Source organism: Cydia strobilella, chromosome 27 (assembly GCF_947568885.1).
Source record: "Cydia strobilella chromosome 27, ilCydStro3.1, whole genome shotgun sequence".
NCBI classification, from domain to species: domain Eukaryota; kingdom Metazoa; phylum Arthropoda; class Insecta; order Lepidoptera; family Tortricidae; genus Cydia; species Cydia strobilella.
The window spans coordinates 6,266,186-6,287,407 of NC_086067.1; the positions used below are offsets into that span (position 1 = coordinate 6,266,186).

General features: G+C 38.7%; 2 protein-coding genes across 6 annotated transcripts in view; one reads left to right on the top strand and one right to left on the bottom strand.

The window, feature by feature from the left end:
• Nucleotides 1-21,222, bottom strand: part of LOC134753608 (putative fatty acyl-CoA reductase CG5065) — a 416,745-nt gene that overhangs the window by 34,572 nt on the left and 360,951 nt on the right. The window lies entirely within an intron of this gene.
• The window catches only part of LOC134753601 (juvenile hormone esterase-like), a 31,611-nt gene that overhangs the window by 8,032 nt on the left and 2,357 nt on the right, over nt 1-21,222 (top strand). For 2 of the 5 annotated variants that reach the window (XM_063689527.1, XM_063689528.1), the window contains exons 2-5: nt 6,986-7,024; nt 14,752-14,899; nt 18,709-19,970; nt 20,689-20,921. In XM_063689527.1, the coding sequence (XP_063545597.1) occupies nt 6,987-7,024; nt 14,752-14,899; nt 18,709-19,970; nt 20,689-20,921 (1,681 nt within the window). In that variant the 5' untranslated portion in view covers nt 6,986. Of the gene's footprint in view, nt 1-6,985; nt 7,025-9,888; nt 10,191-14,751; nt 14,900-18,708; nt 19,971-20,688; nt 20,922-21,222 lie in introns of those variants that run through there. The other 3 variants (XM_063689525.1, XM_063689526.1, XM_063689529.1) reach the window with 2 other exon arrangements.

A 21,222-nucleotide genomic window follows, 5' to 3' on the forward strand; every position in this document is an offset into this window, starting at 1 on the left:
ATTTGTCGTAATCCTTGCTCAGCGTGAACTCTAACTTCATCCCAAGTCGCCCCTGTAAAAACGACAGCGGTGTCGTCGGCATACGAGAAGATTTTAGCATTAGTGATTTGCATACCGCAGAGATCATTTATGTAAACTAGGAATAAGGTTGGACCAAGAACGCTTCCCTGCGGTACGCCGTAAGTGATTTCCTTAAGCCCCCCTGTACAGTTTTCTAGTTTTACTTTTTGTTTTCTATCAGACAGGTAGTCCTTAAGTAAAAGAAGCGGAGTTCCTCTTATTCCAATTTTTTCTAGTTTATGTACAAGGATGGGAACAGAAACGGTATCGAAAGCTTTTTTCAAGTCTAGGAATACGGACATACACTTTTGCCGGTCATCTAATTGCTCTACTACTAGTGAGGTTAACGCTGCTACCGCATCTTCGGTTGATTTACGTTGCCTAAAACCAAATTGAGTGTTTGATAGGATATCAAATTGGTTTAGGTAAGCTATTAATCTGGAATTAAGCAATTTTTCAACAACTTTGGAGATTGCTGGTAGCACCGATATGGGTCTGTAATTACTAATATCGTCTCTGCTCCCTCCCTTGTAAACTGGCGTGATAACTGCCGTGATAATGCAGTGGTTTACATGAATGCACGTGTGGATACTTATGCAAATATATTTACATCTCTATTCAGGTTAACTACAGTTGGCAGTGGAGGTAGCAAAACTCGCGCACGAAGGGTTCCGTACCATTACGCAAAAAACAGCAAAAAAATCACGTTTGTTGTATAGGAGCCCCACTTAAATATTTATTTTATTCTGTTTTTAATATTTGTTGTTATAGCGGCAACAGAAATACATCATCTGTGAAAACTCAACCGTCTAGCTATCACGGTTCAGAAATCAGAAATATTTATTGTGTAACTGCCTGGTGACAGACGGACAGACATCGGAGTCTTAGTAAGAGGGTCCCGTTTTTACCCTTTGGGTGCGGAACCCTAAAAAACAGTAACTAATATGTCTTAGAAATATAATATGTATTTGTCTTCTAATATGTCTGTAATGTGTATTAAAGGCTGCCTGCCCTACCCGAACCGAATTATGACGTTTTCAATTTCCGTTTTTCGCGGCAGAGCCTCTATTTACTCAAATGTGCATTCTTGTACGTAAATACCTGTTACGTAAAATGAATTTTGGTTGTCGTTGTCATCATACTGGTTGAAATGCAGCTCGTTAAAGTAATTCGCGACAGGACCAAAAACATTTCACTTTATTTATACCGGTCGCGGATTTCGTTTTCACTTGTGCTTTTACTTTTGTTTTACTCATGTCTTCAAGAGAAAGGACAGCCAAAAGTATTCCACATTTATAAACTGATATATAGTTGGTCAAACCAAATTGGCAGTAAATAAGAACAAAAAAAACTATACTCATCCTTTTCTTTTGGGTGCTAGTACTAGTGCAAGACAAAGATAGTATGATTATCTCTGTCTATGTTTAAAATAAGACAGTCCTTTGACAAACTATAGATGTCGCATACAAAAGAAAAAAGTGACAAAGGCCACCAGTTCAGCTTACGCGGCTTACGCCCCTGGATTTCTAGGCTATAGTATGAATTTTCTCAAATGATTTTTACGCCTCCCATCCCATCCTAATCTGTTAAACAAAAGCCTTTGTTTCTTTTGTTCAGCGGTTACCAATGCTACCACTACTGGCTGAACGGGAACAAAGTCGTTGAAATTTTTTTTACCGTCCTATGGTTCAAATTTTCACAGATGATGTATTTCTGTTGCCGCTATTGTTATAGCAACAAATACTAAAAACAGAATAATATAAATATTTAAGTAGAGCTCCCATACAACAAACGTAATTTTTTTGCCCTTTTTTGGCGTGATGGTACATTGGTACAGAACTCTTCGTGCGCAAGTCCGTCTCGCACTTGGCCGGGTTATTTTAAGAATTTTATATTGACAAATCAAGGCACACTTCGAAATATTGATCGGTGAAAGGAGATCGGAGAAATAATTGACAGGAAATTCAACTTTGAATAATATCAAAAAACCGGCCAAGTGCGAGTCGGATTCGCGCACGAAGGGTTCCGCGCCATTACGCAAAAAACGGCGAAAAAATCACGTTTGTGGGGCACAAAATCGGTGAGCTCCACTTAAATATTTATTTTATTCTGTTTTTAGTTTTTGTTGTTATAGCGGCAACATAAATACTTACATCATCTGTGAAAATTTCAACTCTCTAGCTATCACGGTTCATGAGATACAGCCAGACAGACAGACTGACGGACAGACAGCGGAGTCTTAGTAATAGGGTCTAGTTTTTACCCTTTTGGTACGGAATCCTAAAAATTACCTTGAACGTTTTATATTTTTATCTAATTATCTATACCTACCTACCTATTTTATTATACTCTACTATAAGGTTTACTATAATTATATAAGTATAATACTTTAAATTAAATATACTATAAACGATAAAATAACTCGATTATCTATAATCCGGATTAACGTAAGATAAAAATAATGTCTTCGGTATGTTTATTGTATTCTAAGGATAAAGACCTCTGGTTATGAATCTTGTGTAGGTAAAATAGGTATTCAGTCTCTCCGTATAAGATGAATAAAATGTAAGGAAGAAACGTGCCTCGGAAATAAAGAAAATTCTATTTTCGTACAGATGGCGCTACCACCAATACCTACCTTTGGCCTATTCTCGGCTAGATGGCGTTGGCGGTTTCGTTTGTCATTTATCCCTCCTCATCACATGTCCATACCACGCTAACATCAATAACGTTGTATTAATAATAGACGCCTGAAGTTCATAGTTGACAAAACTAAAATGCAGGCAATATTTAGTAGATGATTGTGACAATCTTGACACATTGATCTTGACACAATCTTGACACTTGACACATTGGTTCCGGAACCTATATTTGATGGCTCACGTCGAGCGCCTGGTGCCATAATATCTACCTACCTTTACTTACATCCTTGGCTAACTAACCTACTACTTCTCATCTTCTCCGTTACCGCCTACTTTCAAACTTCCTCTAATATCGTTCTTAATCCTATCCTTTCTCGTCACTCCACATATCTACAAGTATCACGTCAGTATGAATAACGGTAATTGCTCAAAATTAATATTAATGAGTTCGATACGCAAACACTTTCTCTTTCTCTCATCTCAATGATCGGAATTTAACTGCAATAAAACACGGTTAACGGAATATATATGTGAATCAAAATACATACGGCGGACTAGATACTGAAATTGAGATTTTAGGCGGGTCAAAAAAACCGGCCAAGTGCGAGTGGGACTCGCGCACAGAGGGTTCCGTACTTTTTAGTATTTTGTTGTTATAGCAGCAACAGAAATACATCATCTGTGAAATTTTCACGATTCATGAGATACAGCCTGATGACAAACAGACGGACAGCGGAGTTTTAGTAATAGGGTCCCGTTTTTGCCATTTGGGTAACCCTAAAAATTAAATAAATAAATTAATTATTCTGTTCCTGTGATCTGCCGAAATTAAAAATTTGGCTATAATTTTTTATCTAAATTAAAAAACAAAATCGAGATTTCAGGAACAGATAAAAATGTGACGTTTTCAACCAAAAGGTACCACATTGTCGCTTGCCGATAAGGTTGATTTCAAATTGAAGCTATATGGAAATAGCGCCTTACTGACAATGACAACCGACAATAATTACCCTTTTGGATGAAAATGGCACAAATATTAGAAACGTATAGATCTGGGATGATCAACTACTATAAGTATACTAGGGTGTCCGCTAGCGTGGGCGGGGTACACGAAGCGGGCGCAGGCGCGCGGGTGCCATTGTAGGTATAGTATGAATTTTCTCAAATGATTTTTAGGCCTCAGACCCTTATCCGTTAAACAAAAGCTTTCTTTTATGGAGGGGCGCCTTAGTCGCGTGCCGAGCGCGTGCCAAAGCATCCATGTCGTTAAAAAGCAACTATCGTGATAGTATTAAGGTTCAAAATGTAACAGCTCATTCTGAGATAACGAGTTTGGGTAATGAAGGACGGACGGTTGCCTGTGTGTGGCCTCAGAATACAAAGCTGCTACATACATTTGACTCCTAGCAGGGCTGGTAACCCATGGAGTTTATTACCACGCCTCCTTCTTCTCCCTGAAGGAGAGGCCATTTCAAATTTGAATTAATTCGTTAAATAAATAATAAGCAATGAATGTAAAAAATGAAACAATGTACGTAAGATAAGCATGTGTCAATTTAATAAATGGCTATTCTGATTCTGATTCTGACATACATTTGAACCATATAAATAGGACGGTAACATTTCTTTTTAAACGAGTTTGTTCCCGTTCAGTCAGTAGCGGTAGCATTGGTAACCGCTGAATAAAAGAAACAAAGCCTTTTTTTTTTTCAAAAAATGGACGGCAAAGTCGACGTTGCCGGTTAAAAAGTAGGTCGCGAAGGGCGTAGTTTATGGTCCGTCAAAAAATTAAAAAGTTAAAAACATTGCAGTCTCGATTTCGGGACTGCAATGTTGCATACAAATTCCATTATTTGTCGAGTTCCAAACTTTTTAAAAGTTGAAGTGGCCATATCAAATGAAGGCATAGGTCCATTAAACAGCCAAACAGATGATCAGTACTTATTATTATAATGTTGGTACCGCGACTATTTAGGTGTCTCAAATAGGTTGGCGTATTTTCAGCAGAAAAATACACTTCCATTTTTAATTAAAAAAATAAAACGGCGGCAAAGCAAATCTTTTTACTTTTTTCTGTGAAAATATATACATAAGAATGTTGCTCCTGTAAAATATTTCTATTATATTTGCATTTTTTGCGCCATTTTTGAGAAAAGCACTATATATGACTCGGCTGGAAGGCTACTTGCTGGCTTCGGATTCAATTAAACGGACTCCCAAGGTCGTCCGTTTAAAACGAATCCTCAGCCAGCAAGTAGCTACTTCCGAGCCTCGACAATAATGTACTATTGTTTAACAGATTAGGGTGTGAGACGTAAAAATCATTTGTGACAATTCATACTATAAGTACCTAAAATGCGTCGCCGCCGCGGCAAGCGTCCGCGTCAGTTAGCGTTGCTCATACTATTAATACTATACACTTATGACGTTATTCATAAACGCGTTACTTAACCTGAATTAGCTATGAATCGTTTGCCTTTATCTGTCATTTTGACTTGTATTTGTATGAAAGGGATAAAACATAAATTAATTAAATCAGGACTGTAAAGTTTTATGAATAAGGGGGTTATACAATTCTTTTTAGAAACTTGTAATTGAGAAACTGATGTAGAGATAAGTAACACGCTTTTCTCACAACCATTTTGAGTGGCTTATCAGAGTTATCTGACAGTGTCAACACCGTATCAAAATGTATCTTTTACGATCTGATAGCCTTTGTTATATACTCATTCCAATTTTTAAGACTTCCTTTCCTATAAGTTTCCAACAAACCACCGTGTGGTTTGAATGGCAGAAAAACATATGTATTTAATTGTACGTATAATAAACTTGCATTGCTGACTGTACTTTATAGGATTGTCAATAACTATTTACCCCCCCCCCCAAGCGGCGCGGGCGGCGGGCGGGATAAAGAAATTTCGATTTCCGTTTTTCGCGGTAAAGCCCCAGGTATAGTTTGAATCTTCTCAAATGATTTTTACGTCTAAGACCCTAATCTGTTAAACAAAAACCATTGTTTCTTTTATGCGAGCGGTCGGCCATTGTATGCCATTGTGGCTGAGCGTAAGAATCATTTGAGAAGATTCGTACATACCACAGGGCGGACACGCGGACACGCTATACATCAAAAATCACTCGCGTTTCTATGTGTGAACGGCACGTTCGTACACGCGTCATGCGTCATAGTGTGAGTAAGTTGCTTAAAAATAGTACTGAGAGCACGCCAGAAGTCCGCCAGATTTCTGTCGCGGGGCGAGGTAATTCGAGTCGGGGCGGGGCGGTGCGTGGCCGTTCTGTATGATAATACTATTACCTATTCTGTGACTATACTGTAGAGTCCGACCAGAATAAGGCCGCTTCCCCACTTGGCGGTGCGGTATCGGTGCAGTACGCAGTATTTCTTCCTGAATAGCGCGGAGTCGCGGGCGTACCGATACCGCACCGCCAAGTGGGGAAGCGGCCTAACTCTGCATGGCATTTGCAATGTCAAATCGGTTAAAAGTTAGCTTAGAGGGAATCTCACAGTAATGAGGGCTATCGTTTTTTTGCTCACCAGTTGGCGCCTCTGTTGATGGTGGTCCAAAAGACTATAGAAAAGCTGTCAGTCATTGAAGTGACAAGTGACATTTGACATTTCGAACTATGGAAAAGACCACCATCTACACTAGCGCCCCTAGCGGCAAATTCATACGCGTTAGCCCTCATTCTTGGTCATAGATACTTTGGTATTTATAAATAAATCGTAGACAATAAGTAGATTACGAGTACTCCTAAGCCATTTCAAGCCTACGTAATATCTCACAAACTAGGGCTTCTCTCAAGGTTTTTACGACAATTGTAACGGAATATAATATGAATAATATCAATTAATGTGTTACGTATGTTTATTTTCATTTCTCATGCTATGAAAGAGGGTCATTGTTGTTCTATAAGGTGTGCAGAAAATGATACGTGTCTGCACTAGAGAATTTTACGTTCGAAGTACGATTTTTTTAATTTTTTTACGATTAACAATTGAAATTTGAGTTTAAATGGATTTGTTATACAATTTCCATTCTGATATTTGACTCTCCATTCCATAAATAACGATACTTTTGCCTAAATTGTTAATTGAAAGTACCCTCAAGAAATACTTATAAAAATGTATACTTAGTCATGTTTTAAAACAAACACATTCATTTTACTTTCCTCGTATTCGAAATGAAAAGTAGAGTGTTTAACTCGGGTGAAAGGCAACATTTCAGCCTCGAACTTAAAATAGACATATTTTTTTATATTTGCAGAATGATATCGGCGGTCAGTGACTTCTTAGATGACCTGCGGTAAGAGCAGTTGCTTGAGCTTTTGTTGGTTTGACTTTAATAGTGGGGGGAGCTCTTGCTTCGTTAGTTGTATATTAACTTATGTTTTATGTTTATTACTAATACATAGAATAGAATAGAATAGAAATAATTTATTCGTTAGCACACACAGATAGAAAATTATACAAAACAGAGAAACATAAAAAAGAAAGTGCCACGAAATGGTCTCACCTCAGCACATGTTGTAAGTGTAACTAACTTATTGTTAAAATACAAAAGTTATATTAATACATTTCAAGGTTTCCTTCTACGTAGTATTACCTGTACCTATATAGGTACAGGGTAATACTTAACAAGAAATTTCAAATGAACATTCAAGTAATATTATGTCTGTCTGTAGCTGTACCCCCTTTTTTTCTCGGTGTGGGAATGCTGTTACGAATCGTCCCCCAGACCTGGGTGGGCCCATTATGGGGGGGCATGTGGGACTCTCACCAACCGGCTCTTTCCATTGAGAAAAGAGGGGGAGGAGCCTACCCACTAAACCAACCCACAATACTTTTACTATGGGACCAATCACAAAATCGCGAAAAAAAATTTTACCCTCCCATAGAAAATGGACCAGCCAAAATGTATGAAACACCCAAAACATTTTCGCGATTTCGGGGTTGGTCCCATAGTAAAAGTTGCTCAGTATAATCCCAAAATCCCCCTGGCAACGGGAATGCACATATTTTTGGCCACCCTGTATATATTTATGCCCTTGATTTTTAGCGCTTGTTAAGCTTTTCATTATTAAAAGCGTTTATAAATATGTTTAAATAAAAATAAATAAGCACCTAAATCTACGTCACATGCTGCGAGCGGCTGTTTCGCAAGGTTGATTCTCTCTGCCTCAGTGGACAGCCGCCCTATTCTTAAAACATGACACGCCTGTATCTATACATAGGGGGTGGATAATTTTAAATGGGTCAGCTTGATGTGAATGCAGTATAGTATATGACATTCAAACCTTCATGAAAAGAGCGCACTCCCACCTTATTTATTTTTTATATAAATAAAATAAAATAAAATAAAAATAATTTATTTTCAGACAGTTACAGTCCATAGTTGTTAGTTTAAATAAAACGTTTATATTCAAAAATCTTATAACTAGATACATATTTTCTTCTGCCAAACCACACAGTGGTTTGTTGGCAACACAGTGGTTTGTTGGCAGTTGGCTTAAAGGCCGGCAATGCACTTATAACCCCCATGGTGTTGCGGGGTCCATGGGCGACGGTAATCGCTTATTTTCAGACGATTCGTCTGCTCGTTTCCCTCCTATATCATAAGAAATTGAAAGTAATATTTGTTAAGAGAAATTATAGAAATATATTTAAAATATCACCTGTCACCTCTTCACGGTCATCGTAAGCACTTTCTAAGGAAAGAGTGAAGTGTAGTGTGTGGTCAGAATAAAAACCCGGCCAAGTGCGAGCCGGACTCGCGCACGAAGGGTTCCGTACCATTACGACCGTGCGTTTTGACGACCGGTTTGGCCTAGTGGGTAGTGACCCTGCCTTTGAAGCCGATGGTCCTGGGTTCGAATCCCGGTAAGGGCATTTATTTGTGTGATCAGCACAGATATTTGTTCCTGAGTCATGGGTGTTTTCTATGTATTATTTATATATTTATTATTTATATCGTTGTCTGAGTACCTATAACACAAACCTCCTTGGGCTTGCCGTGGGACTTAGTCAATCTGTGTAAGAATGTCCTATAATATTTATTTTTATATTTATAACGCAAAAAACGGAAAAAAAATCACGTTTGTTGTATGGGAGCCTCACTTAAATACTATTTTTATACAGCCTGGTGACAGACGGACAGACAGACAGACAGCGGAGTCTTAGTAATAGGGTCCCGTTTTTACCCTTTGGGTACGGAACCCTAAAAAGTAGGAAAGCGGACCCCGTACGGGACAAACAGTAGGAGGATGATGATGTGATGATGTTTGAATCTGCCGTATCATTATTTAATCTATGACAGCGTCGTGAGTCGTGACAGCGCCATGGCGTACTTATTTAATATTCCATTTGGACATAATTTGTATGTATTAACTGCCCAGGCGCCGACGATATAACACGACCTTGCAAAGTGATGGCGTGAGTCGAATGGCAACTATGACCTGATTACTGGCCGAAAGTCCGTCCAAGCTAATGCCGGCTGTACACACTCGTCGAGAGACCCGAGCTGTGTATTGTATTCTTTTGACCCGAGTCAGGCCGAGAACAAGTGTGTACATAGTACATACTGCTCCCTTCTCCCTCTTATTCGCCTCGTCTCGTTCTCCAATTGGGTTGGATCATTGCCGAGACTCTCGTCGAGAGGTTCTCAACAAGCGTGTGCACTTGTATAGCCTGTAATTATTAATTTTGCCTTTGTATTTATTTTTGGGTCATAACTGTAATGAGTTGGGGATTAGCCTTCCGCAGCGACTTGTGCCTTTATTTTATGCCTAATGTTTACGCCATAATTTCCAACGTAGAAAATTATGTAACCAGGTACAATTCACTTATTTTTAGCGATTTAAACCCTTCTGGCTTACGAGATAAGGATGTTGTTGACAACTGTAAAGTAATACGACGATCTATTTAACATAATTTACACCAATTTATCACGTCAACTTCTTCAAAGAACGATAATTGATCGTGAAAATACGTTGGCTGTTCAGTAACCGCCTTTGTCTTCATCAGTTGATGCGGTCTAGTTTAAAAAAAAGTCGCGTTCCAAATTAATTTTTTCAAATCTGTGTCGTCCGATTAAAAAAGAGCCGGTCGCGCGAATCGGAGTTCGATTTTTGAAACTTAGGGTTGCCAGGTTTTTAAATTTGGTAGTTTATGGCAAGAACTCTAGAAGACATATTTATTTTGAAACGAACCGCTTTACGTTACCTATTCGCGAGGGAATCTAGACTCTTAGCTTTAGGTAAAAAGCCGGTGAATAAGAAAATCGCTAACTATATAAAAAGTCATCAAGAGAATGACGTGTGGAATAGTTTTATGGACTCATTGAACGAGGATTTGACTCGTAACATAAACGTTTTCGCATGGAAAGTGGTGGAGGAGCATAAAAGTGTTGCCAGGAGATTTCGATTGGATTCTACTTCGAGGGATATTCTTGTGCATTACGACATGGGTTTCTGGTAAAGTTTAAAATTACTTTTATACCATATTGGCTAAGTGTGTGACTGCTGCCCGTAGGTAACAGTGACAACTACCCCTCCACACTCATGTGTATAAAACGCGAGAGAGAAAAAACCTCTACAAAAAAGAGGTAAAAAAATATGAATCTTGTAAGATGCGTTGCCAAGAAAAAAGTTAAAACTATTGTCAAGAAAATGCAAGATCGCGTGTTTCATAAAATATTAAATTACCTTATTTCCCACGGACCGTCTATGGTTTTCATGATAATGTTTATTTATTGTCAGTTAATCGACTTCACTGGCCTTCGTGGAATTTTATTGTCGTTTGGGAAGAATTGCACCTGTTACGTTATACCGTATCTGTATTTTTCACACACACGTCCACGTTGCTATAACGATGGTACAGTCCGGGACATTCCCGGTGAACCACTTCAGAAAAATGTTATACCTCGATCCTTACGAGCGAGCGAAACTCCGCCTCATAGAGATAACCAATTACGATGCATTTAGGATTCTTTATGTTAATAATGAAAAGGGTAAAAACAGGTAATGAGCTAATGAGACGCACATTGTTGTTTAGGCTAAGCATCGCCTCCCTATAAAGATAACCAATTAGGATGCATTTTGGATTCCTTAATTGTCTTATCTTAGTTTGCAAATGCCGTCCGTCACAAAGACAGTGGACGGCATTTTTAAGTGCCATGCTATTGGTCATCACTTGTATGATATCGCCTGACCGTCTGCAAGACGTTTAGACGATTTTTGCCCTTAAGGTGGTTCACCGGGAATGTCCGCGATTGTTGTTGTGAATTATCTTCAAAAATATTGGTACGGTACCTAAGATACATAGAAACTCCTTATATGATGTAGAGCGTAAATTATGTACTTATTCCCAGTTTAGACTGACAGTAAGGCGTGGTGATAATCACAGCAAAACATAATCATTACACCAAGGCTTTAACTTAATAGGCGTTGTTTATAATTATTGTTAATGATAGTTGGCGTCATTAACTGAATACCCTAAACACTAACACATGCACAACATTGCTCTATACACTACCGTTCATAATTATTTGGGCATTCGTAATTTTTTCTATACAGTTGTATACAAAATCGACTTTCAGAATTATACCGCTAAGTCGCAGTCGGGTAACAGTTTTTTGTGCAGTTTACTTTTTTAATTAAAAACTCGTTTTATATTGTATGAACTAGTACATAAGGGTTTTTTAAATCGGTGCATAAAGTAAACTCGAAATTTTAAAGGATGTCTTTGGCAACAATTTGAGGCTCAATATATTAACCTAAATAAAAATTCAATCCAACATGTAAGAGAGAATTGTATGGTGAAAATTGCGGGTGCCTAAATACTTTTGAGTGGTAGTGTACATCAGTTTCCTTACTTAATAAGTTGTATGGGAGGTATGGTACGTAACGAGCGTAGCGAGTAGGGAGTGATTCGAAAAGTGTAATGAATTGTGTTACGAGGGTTAATTAAACAAACTACTCCAGAGTGAAACATAACATTTTTCACCACACCAACGCGTGGAAAATACTAACTGTAAACTGTAAAACATTACAAATCAATTATTAATCATTCGGAATCATCACTTAAAAGGCAATTCTATCAGCCATCATGAGGAAGCCAGTTTTCATAAAAAAGGGTACCATTTAGTTTTTTTTTGAAATCCATTAACTTTTGGGTTATTTAGACTCAGAATCACGAGTATTGTATGAGATAAAGAAAAAAAGTGTCCCCAGTTTTTCATACAAATTTTAGGTGTCAGTTTTGTAACGGTCCATATAAAATGTATGTGCAAATGCGTTACAAAACTGTCATTTTTTTGGGGACATTTTTTTTTCTTTTGAAATCGATAGTCCTTGTGATTCTGAGAGAAATAACCCAAAAGTTGATGAATTTTCGAAAAAAAGTAAATGGTACACTTTTAAGTGAAAATGGAAACAACTGAAAATTGGTACGGTTTCACTCACTATTATTTTTAGTCGCGACAACGACAATATGTTTTGTTGTTGGTGTGGGGTACTGATCTAAATATTTTGAAATATGTCTTACGATAGTTTAATTTCGATAACTGAAAATTGGCATCAGATTACGTTGATTTGGATAAAACGCAACTATCACATTAGATTTTGAAGTACATATGTATATTAAATAGGGTGATTACGAGCTGTGTTGAATAATATTTTAACAAGACATCATATCTTAATCCTGTTGTAACAAAATTATTCACGAATTCTCTCTAAATATAGTGATTCATCATTTCGTAACCGTACAATATGTTATATATTATCTTATCATTATCATATCAATGTCTATCTGCCTGAAATTTAGTATGTAACGTACTCCTCTTTGTGTGGCTGTGTTGATTTTTTTTGGTGAGTGTTTTTATCTATATTCTAAACTAAGTAGATTAAACAAGGCACTAAAAGTATCTGGAATACTTTCCAAATAGAGATACATATATCTCTACAGAGAGCATAAAAAAATGTGTAGTTTCCAAGCAAAAAGTCCCACTTGGTCGCTTGCCATAAGGACGCTTTCGTACAAGCATATCCCGGCTGAAACTAATTGCTATAGTTTCGGCCGGGATATGCTTGTACGAACCTTCGATTTCAGCAAACTTTTCAGTTTCGGTCACTATAGATTAACTGGAAGCCTAGGTAAACCCCAATTCACTTTAATTTTTTGTGGTGACATATGGGAATAATCCTTAAGATAAATGCGCGTAGGACGTAATTCATACTAAAGTTTCACACCTTTTTGGAGTACCTACTTACTTAGATATAGTATTTAGGATTTATGTTTCATATTATTAATTTATTAGTGCTAATTTCGATCTAACGTGTTTATAAATTTGGTACTTATTTATTTTTAACCTCAGCAACTCGAACTTACTTAAGCCTATATATATAGTCATATATGGCATATATATATATGGTATGGTGTGGTGGTATGGTATGGTGTATATATATGGCATATAGTCGAGAAATTCGGACGGGCACCGCCGTGGCGGGGTGGCCTAGGGGTTCATGGCGTTAGCCGCGATAGCTAAAGACGCCGGTTCGAATCCGGCCTTCACCACTGGAGGGCTTCGTCACTTTTTCTTTAATATATGACATCTATTACAGTTTTTACTTAAGCCTACTTTCGTTACTTTCGTCACTCCCTGCGGTGTCAGCATGGTTGCATTTTTATCACCTGTCACTATGCCTATCACTTTCGCACTTACTTACTTGTTATAACGTGACAGGCATGGTGACAGGCGATAAAAATGCGACCGTGCTGAGCCCGCTGGAGTGAAGAAAGTGCGACTTTCGTCACTTTTTAATTTAGTGAAGGCCATGAACTGCCACTTAATTACAAATTCGAAATACATTTTAACCTTCACTATTGAGGTGTAAAATTATATGTGTTAAGTCCCTCGCTACGCGCAAGATTCTGACTTAAAATCACTCGCTTCGCTCGTGATTCAATTATGGAATCTTTCGCTTTCTCGAGACTCAAAATCAACACTCGCCAGAAAAACCAACTTTCCTCTCTTGTTGCACGAATAACTATACATACAAGATATATACAGTGGTACTACTGAACGAAATTAATAACTAGGTTAAATCTAAAATAAGCCCTTGAGGCGTACCAAGGATGCTGGCGGCATTTCCTCGCTGTATCGCAATGCTGATGGTGTGCGAGGAAGCCGCCAGCTCTTCGGTTACCAGTTACGTCAACCAGACGCTGTTTATTATATTACAATTATTAAATACATCATTTTCTATACAAAAACTTTTGCATGATGAAAAATAACCCCTTAATATAAGGTTTCATAGAATAAAATTAACGACCGTTATTATATGTGACGTTTTCAATCAAAAGGTACCACATTGTCGGTTGTCGATAAGGTTGATTTCTAATTGAAGCTATATGGAAATAGCGCCTTACTGACAAGCGACAATAAGTACCCTTTTGGTTAAAAATGGCACATATGTATAATAATTATGCTATATTATGTTTCCTTTGCACATCATTTGCATATAAACACTAATCCGTATCAAACTCAGGGCTATTAACCGATTGCGTTATCCAATGCGAGATAAACGCAGTTCTGTGTTTTACGCAATCTCATTTTTGATCGCTGATCATAATTCGCATTATCAATCATTCATTCAGTCATCAATTTTAAATTCCAAGAAGATAGTGATATTCATCATCATATATCATATAGTTAAGAGTAAGTCTCTTGTCGGTGGAGCAATTTCCATGTTTCGCGGTCCTCTGCCTTCTCTTTGTCAGCCTGATACGACACGACGTTGAGTTTTTCCTTTATTTGATGCATGTACGCTCTCCTTGGTCTTCCCTCCTTCCTCTTTGCTTCAACTTTCCCTTCTATGATGTTTTTGATAAATTCGTCGTGTCGTATCAGGTGCCCAAGCATCTTTGCTCTTCTATTATCTATAGTTCTTAACAAACTCCTTCTCCTACTATACATAAAACCTCCTCGTTGGTTTTCTTTAGTTGATAGTGATATTAAAAGTACGCTTTTTCCAGGGGCGGTAGAATGACAGAGGCACCGGTAGTATGTGTGGAGCATGGGGAGCTACAAGGAAGAGTGGTCGAGAGCCCCAGCGGGAAGGCTTACTACAGCTTCCAGGGCATCCCTTACGCCAAACCACCGCTAGGAACTCTGCGGTTCCAGGTAAATAAAACTTTAATAGTTATTGAGCTATGAGGTTCCGACCTATAAAGCCTCCATCTGAACCTTTTTAGGGTTCCGTACCTCAAAAGGAAAAAACGGAAACCTTATAGGATCACTCGTGCGTCTGTCTGTCCGTCTGTCACAGCAATTAAGCTGAAATTTGGAATACATATGTAAGTTTGTGACCCAAAGATGGACATGTAACGTAAACAAATAAAATTTAAACATGGGGACCACTTTTGGGGGGTAAATGAGAAAAATAAAAAAATAGTTTTTCAAAATATATCGTGTTACATATCAAATGAGATGATTCTCATTGTGAGAAACTCAAATATATTTTTTTTATAATTTTAGGATAAACAGTTTAGAAGTTATTCGAGAATCTATACAAAAAATGACCATTCCCCCTTTATCTCCGAAACTACTGGGTCTAAAATTTTGAAAAAAATACACAAAATAGTTCTTTACCTATAGATCACAGGAAAACCTATTAGAAATGTGTAGTCAAGCGTGAGTCGGACTTAATTACTTAGTTTTTGATCCGACCCCTACGGGTTTTTTAAAGACATTTCACTTACATTTCACATAAAAAATACATTGTTTAAATTGTGTAATGTACGGAACCCTTGGAACGCGAGTCCGACTCGCACTTGGCCGGTTTTTTAAGTAAAACTTCTTTAGGCGCGACTAGAGGGTAACTCAGATTTTTTTCTGACGGAAGTAACGCTCAGTAGTGTTATGTCAAACAACGGGATCCCGTGAAAGATAGATGAGTACCCCAGCCATTTTTGTCTGTAGCTTTAATCCGAATGCGGCTTAGTGTATACATAAGATTTCCTGCTTTTTTTAAGGTATTTTATGTAGAATATGTAGATCCTATACCTATATCATCCAAACGTAAAAGACAAATCGATTGGCATTTGGCACCTGTCTTTTGGTTATCTTTTGGTTTTGGCTCATTAATTTTAATGCGACGCAAATACCTGGATTCCAGTGAAAAATTCAATTGAAAGAATAAAATCCTTAAGTCTGTTAGAAATCACGTTTAATCTAGCACAGCTAAGTTCCCCAGGAGGCTGACTATCTCTTATCACTTATCACGTATTTGCCCAGATAAAGTCATCACTTCTCGAGCATTCAGCAAATATTTGTTTTGCTGAAATCGCCTTGCAGTTGTGGCGTCACATGCTTAAGACTTTTTATTATAATTCTTATGCAATAGTTATAATTACATTGTTAATTAGCGAGCGCCCTGCTAGCGGTCGCACACAGGCACAGGTGCCATTGTAGGTAAAATCCGTCGAACGCGTCCGCGCTTTTCAGGGTTTCGTATTCACCTAGAAACCCTTATAGTTTCGCCATGTCTGTCTGTCTGTCCGTCTGTCCGAGGCATTGCTCCGTGATCATTAGTGCTAGAAAGCTGCAATTTGGCATGGATACAAAAATCATGCATTGCGATTGCGACAGAACGGTAAAATAGAAACTAAAATAGTACATTTTACAACTAGTGTGAAAAGACATTTCACACGTGTTGTAAACGACGTTTTTTAATACAATTGCGAAAAAATAATAAATTAATATATCATTAGTAGAATCATACCACCAAACCAAACCAAAACCAAAAGTACCTATACAGCCCGCGATACTTGAGCTGCCGCAGCCCGCGATACCTTCATACTCGCCGCCGCGGGCCCGGCGCGGGTTGGTCAACGACACCTCCTCATAACTCATGAGGCCCTGGTACCTGCTCCGCGCTAAAATCAATTTTAACTGCGTTTCGAAAGTATAGTTTGGAACTAAAAAGTAAAAAGCACTAGTTCGAGAAATTGAGCTTCTCGCACGCTACGCAGCCACAAAAAGTACCACTTTTTGAGCAACTGTATTAAAAAAAAATTTTTAGGGTACAATATGTTTTTTTATTTTTTAGCTTTGTCCCAATAGTCTGGGGTATCGTTGGATAGCAGTACTGATAATTCCGCTACTTGACGCTAGATGTCGACTACGAAAATAATAGTCGTTTTGGTAACAAAACTGATGTTTAGAGTGGGCACTCTCTCCAACTCTCGCGTCGCGTCGCGTGTGTTTTGTTTAGCCAACTTAAACTCATGCGTTTCCAGGCCTAGAATTCAGTTCTGATTCTGAGGACCAACATCACACATGTACAGTCAAGGGCATAAAATATATACATTCCCAAAGTTTCAAAAATATGTGTGCGCTCTTACACCTTAGACAATAAAGACGTGTTCACATATTTTTTTGCCATTTGTCTGGATCGATATTTTTGCCTTCAACTGTACTTTACTATAGTTGAGTTAAACACTCACTGCACGTGAATACGTAGTATGTAGTATGCTCTCTGTCACACCTACCTGCGGTGGGCGGCGTCCTGGAACCCTAAAAAAAGGGTTCCGTACCCAAAGGGTAAAAACGGGACCCTATTACTAAGACTCCACGGCCTGTCCGTCCGTCTGTCCGTCTGTCTGTCTGTCTGTCTGTCTGCCTGTCTGTCTGTCTGTCCGTCCGTCTGTCTGTCACCAGGCTGTGTCTCATGAACCGTGATAGCTAGACAGTTGAAATTTTCACAAATTCCAAATTATTTATTTGATAAACGTAGGTGCAACAGTAGGTCACAGATGATTTATTTCTGTTGCCGCTATAACAACAAATACTAAAAAGTATGGAACCCTCGGTGGGCGAGTGCCGACTCGCACTTGTCCGGTTTTTTACTTGCTTCGCGTGCAGCGAGTTTTTAATTCAACTATAGTAAGTAATATCTCCGGTGTTGCAGGCGTCCATAGGCTACGGTAACTGCTTACCATCAGGCGGGCCGTATGCTTGATTGCCACCGACGTGGTATTAAAAAAAAGTAGTAGTTTGTAAGTTCTACTAATAAAAATATGGGTCCATGTTACACGCAATAAAAATATTCATTCATTCGTTCATTCAAAGCAAACTCTTTGATTAACTATTGTGCTGGATACTCTTTAGGAAATGCTTGACAGAAAAACAAAAATGGAGACATTAGGAACTAACGTTTTGTTGACATTAGAGAATATCATCGAAAATAGCTTAATTCGTAATATTAGACAGGTTATTGTCAATTTTTTACATTTTTTACAGTTGGTAAGTTTCTCTTTAAAACAGATAGCTTAAGTACAAAATTCACCCAAAATTATTTCAGAACAATATGCAAAATAATTCTTATAAACATCTTGTGGCCACAATTTTCAGTTGTTTTTTAGAAACCGGTGTTCCTCTATATTCGTTCCCGCAATTTTGAAGATCTCCAATACAATGTGTTTTTTTTCGCATCGCCTCAATCCTCAGTAATAAAATACCGTAACAATAAAATATCATATTAAGAATAAGAATAAATTTATTGAAACTAACTAAGTATACAGGTACAGTAGCATACACAAACGGTGTCCGGTGAGCCCCAAACTAGGCTGAGCCACAGAATAAGTAAGAATAGTATATACCTATAGTATTATCATAAAGAACGGCCACGCACCGCCCCGCCCCGATTCGAATGACCTCGCCCCGCGACAGCAGATTGACGGCCGTTTGCCGGTCGCTCACTACTATTTTTAAGACACTTACTCACACTATGACGCATGACGCGTGTACAGACGTGCCGTTCACACATAGAAACGCAAGTGATGTTTGATGTATAAGCGTGAGTGTGTGAGCGTGTGCGTGTGTCTGAGCCTGTATATTGGGACTCACTACAATATCGAACCAACCGTTACACAATGAGTCATTTATTTGACCTTAAAACCTTACCATTAATCAAACACTTATAATTCCAGGCACCTCAACCCCTGGAGCCATGGGATGGCGTCCGTGACGCGACATCAGAAGGCAACATCAGCGCGCAAATAAAATTCGACATGTTCGAGGGTGACGAGAACTGTCTCTACCTCAACGTCTACACCCCCAACATTGACGGAGAATTCCTCCCAGTCATGGTCTACATCCACGGAGGAGGTCTGCAGTTCGGCTCAGGTAGTGCCAGCGTAAGGGGAGCTGATTACCTTGTCGAAAAAGATGTTGTAGTCGTAACTATTAACTACAGATGCGGAGCGCTTGGTTTCCTAAGCTTAAACACCCCTGAGGTCCCTGGGAACGCTGGCTTGAAAGACATGATTGCAGCGTTACGTTGGGTTAAAGAGAATATCAAGAATTTCGGCGGTAATTCTGGAAATATAACGCTTTTCGGTACAAGCGCTGGCGGTGCTTCAGTATCTGTACTCACAGCTAGTCCTTTGAGCAAAGATTTGATCAGCAAAGCTATAATTCAGTCTGGGTGTGGGCTCTCAAGCTGGGCATGGCAGAAGCAGCCTTTGGAGAACGCTAAAAAGCTGGCCCATTTACTAGGCGGCGAATCCGATGAAGCTGATGATATCCTCGAATTCTTAAGAGCGACACCTGCAAAAGAAATCGTGAAAGCTACTAGAAAACTGTTTCCTTCTCAAATGATATTCGAAGCAGGAGTATTAGGTTTCACTTTTGTTGTAGAGAAAGAGTTTCCTGGCGTAGAAGCCGCCATTACAGAATCTTTCACAGATCTATTAACTTCTGGTCGCGTTGCTGAAGTCCCTGTCATGATCGGTTCATCAACATTGGAATTCTTGCATAAAGTCGACACTGATGACTTGCAAGTCTTTATTCCTCAGGAATTAAACGTGCAGAGAAATTCTGAAGAATCTTTGGAGATCGCCAACAAATTTAAAAGCTTATATTTCAAAGGGAATCATACGGCTATCGAAAATCTGAATGGGTATTTCGAACTGATTTCCGATAAACTTATAACCGTCGATACGCATAGATATGTACAGTATTTGGTACATGCAACAACTAAACCAGTTTACTACTACAAGTTTGATTATGTAGGCGAATTGAATATGTCGAAGAAGTTAATGGATTCTCTGAATGTGCATCACGCTGGACATTCGGATGAAGTGGGGTATCTCTTCAAGATGGATTCGCAGGGTGGATTGGAACCCACAGCCCAGGATATTAAGATGAGGGAGAGGATGCTGCGACTTTGGACCAACTTCGCTAAGTCTGGGTAAGGGTACCTATAATTGTGGCGCATAATGCCAGGAGCCCAAAAACTGCAAAACTTCCTATCTTCACATTAGGACCATATGAATATGGGAAGTTTTGGAGTTCGCGATACATGTCATATACAATTATAAAATGTCTTATCGGAAAAACGTTTGTTAGTTTTGCTACGCGTCTAGTCTTAAGATTTCATCTGATTTTAAAGCTGTCTTTGGCAAAAACTTTCTTTGCACTTGTTAGATTTATATTACAATACTTGTAATGCTTTGATACCTAGTTATTTACATAAACTAGCGATCACACGAAATTGTATGTAGCTTTCTTCGATTTCTCAGCCAGAAGTACCAACAGTTTTAGACAAGAGTGGCCTTCAATCTAGCATTAACCTTCTAAAGCTCACTATTCTACCTTTAAATATTAGTCGGATCACTGAAATTCGAATCATTTTGGACCACTTGCATTCACACACCTCTTACTTCCTGCGGCGCTTACTTGTCTTGGTTTCCTCTCCAGTGTTTTTCCATTTGCTGCGGTCCTTTGCCACCTTCCTTCAATTTGTTTACTTCCCATTTTTCGACGATCCTCTCCCACGGAGTCTTATCTATCGAAGTATCCACCGTGTTGTGGCTTGGTCCCTTTTGTTGGAGTTTCCCCTTATTAATTTAGTCGCCCTTATCCCTCATTCTTTCTGTTTAATATATAATCGGCGATAATTTTTACAGCAACCCAACCCCAGACGAGAACCACTACATCACCGTAACCTGGCAACCGGTCACCAAGGACAACCTCTACTACCTGAACCTGAGCAACGAACTCTCCCTCAACACTAGTCCGGATAAAGACAAAATGGCCCTTTGGGAAAACTTGTACAGCAGGCATTTCAAAATCTGGGAGCACCCTCGAGTCAATAATGAAGAGACGCCTGTTAAAACTCAAAAAGTGGAGCCCGTCATTGGTAAGATGATTTTTCCCGGAATTTTGACACGGCTCTTAAGCGTGGTTTAGACTAGCAAAAACTTGCATGCAATTTCGTTACATTGCTGACTAATAAGGTAAACTGCATTCAAAATGTTTATCAGATAATTCAGATACCGCAATGTAATGAAAATTGCATGCAAGTTCTTGCTAGTCTAAACCTCACTTTATAGGGAGCCAGCCTAGGGTTCGCTCGGCAACCTAATCCCAACAATCGGCACAGGCAAATAGTTTTTACAAAAGCGTGACCTTTAAACCCAGAGGGGAACTAGAATTTAGGC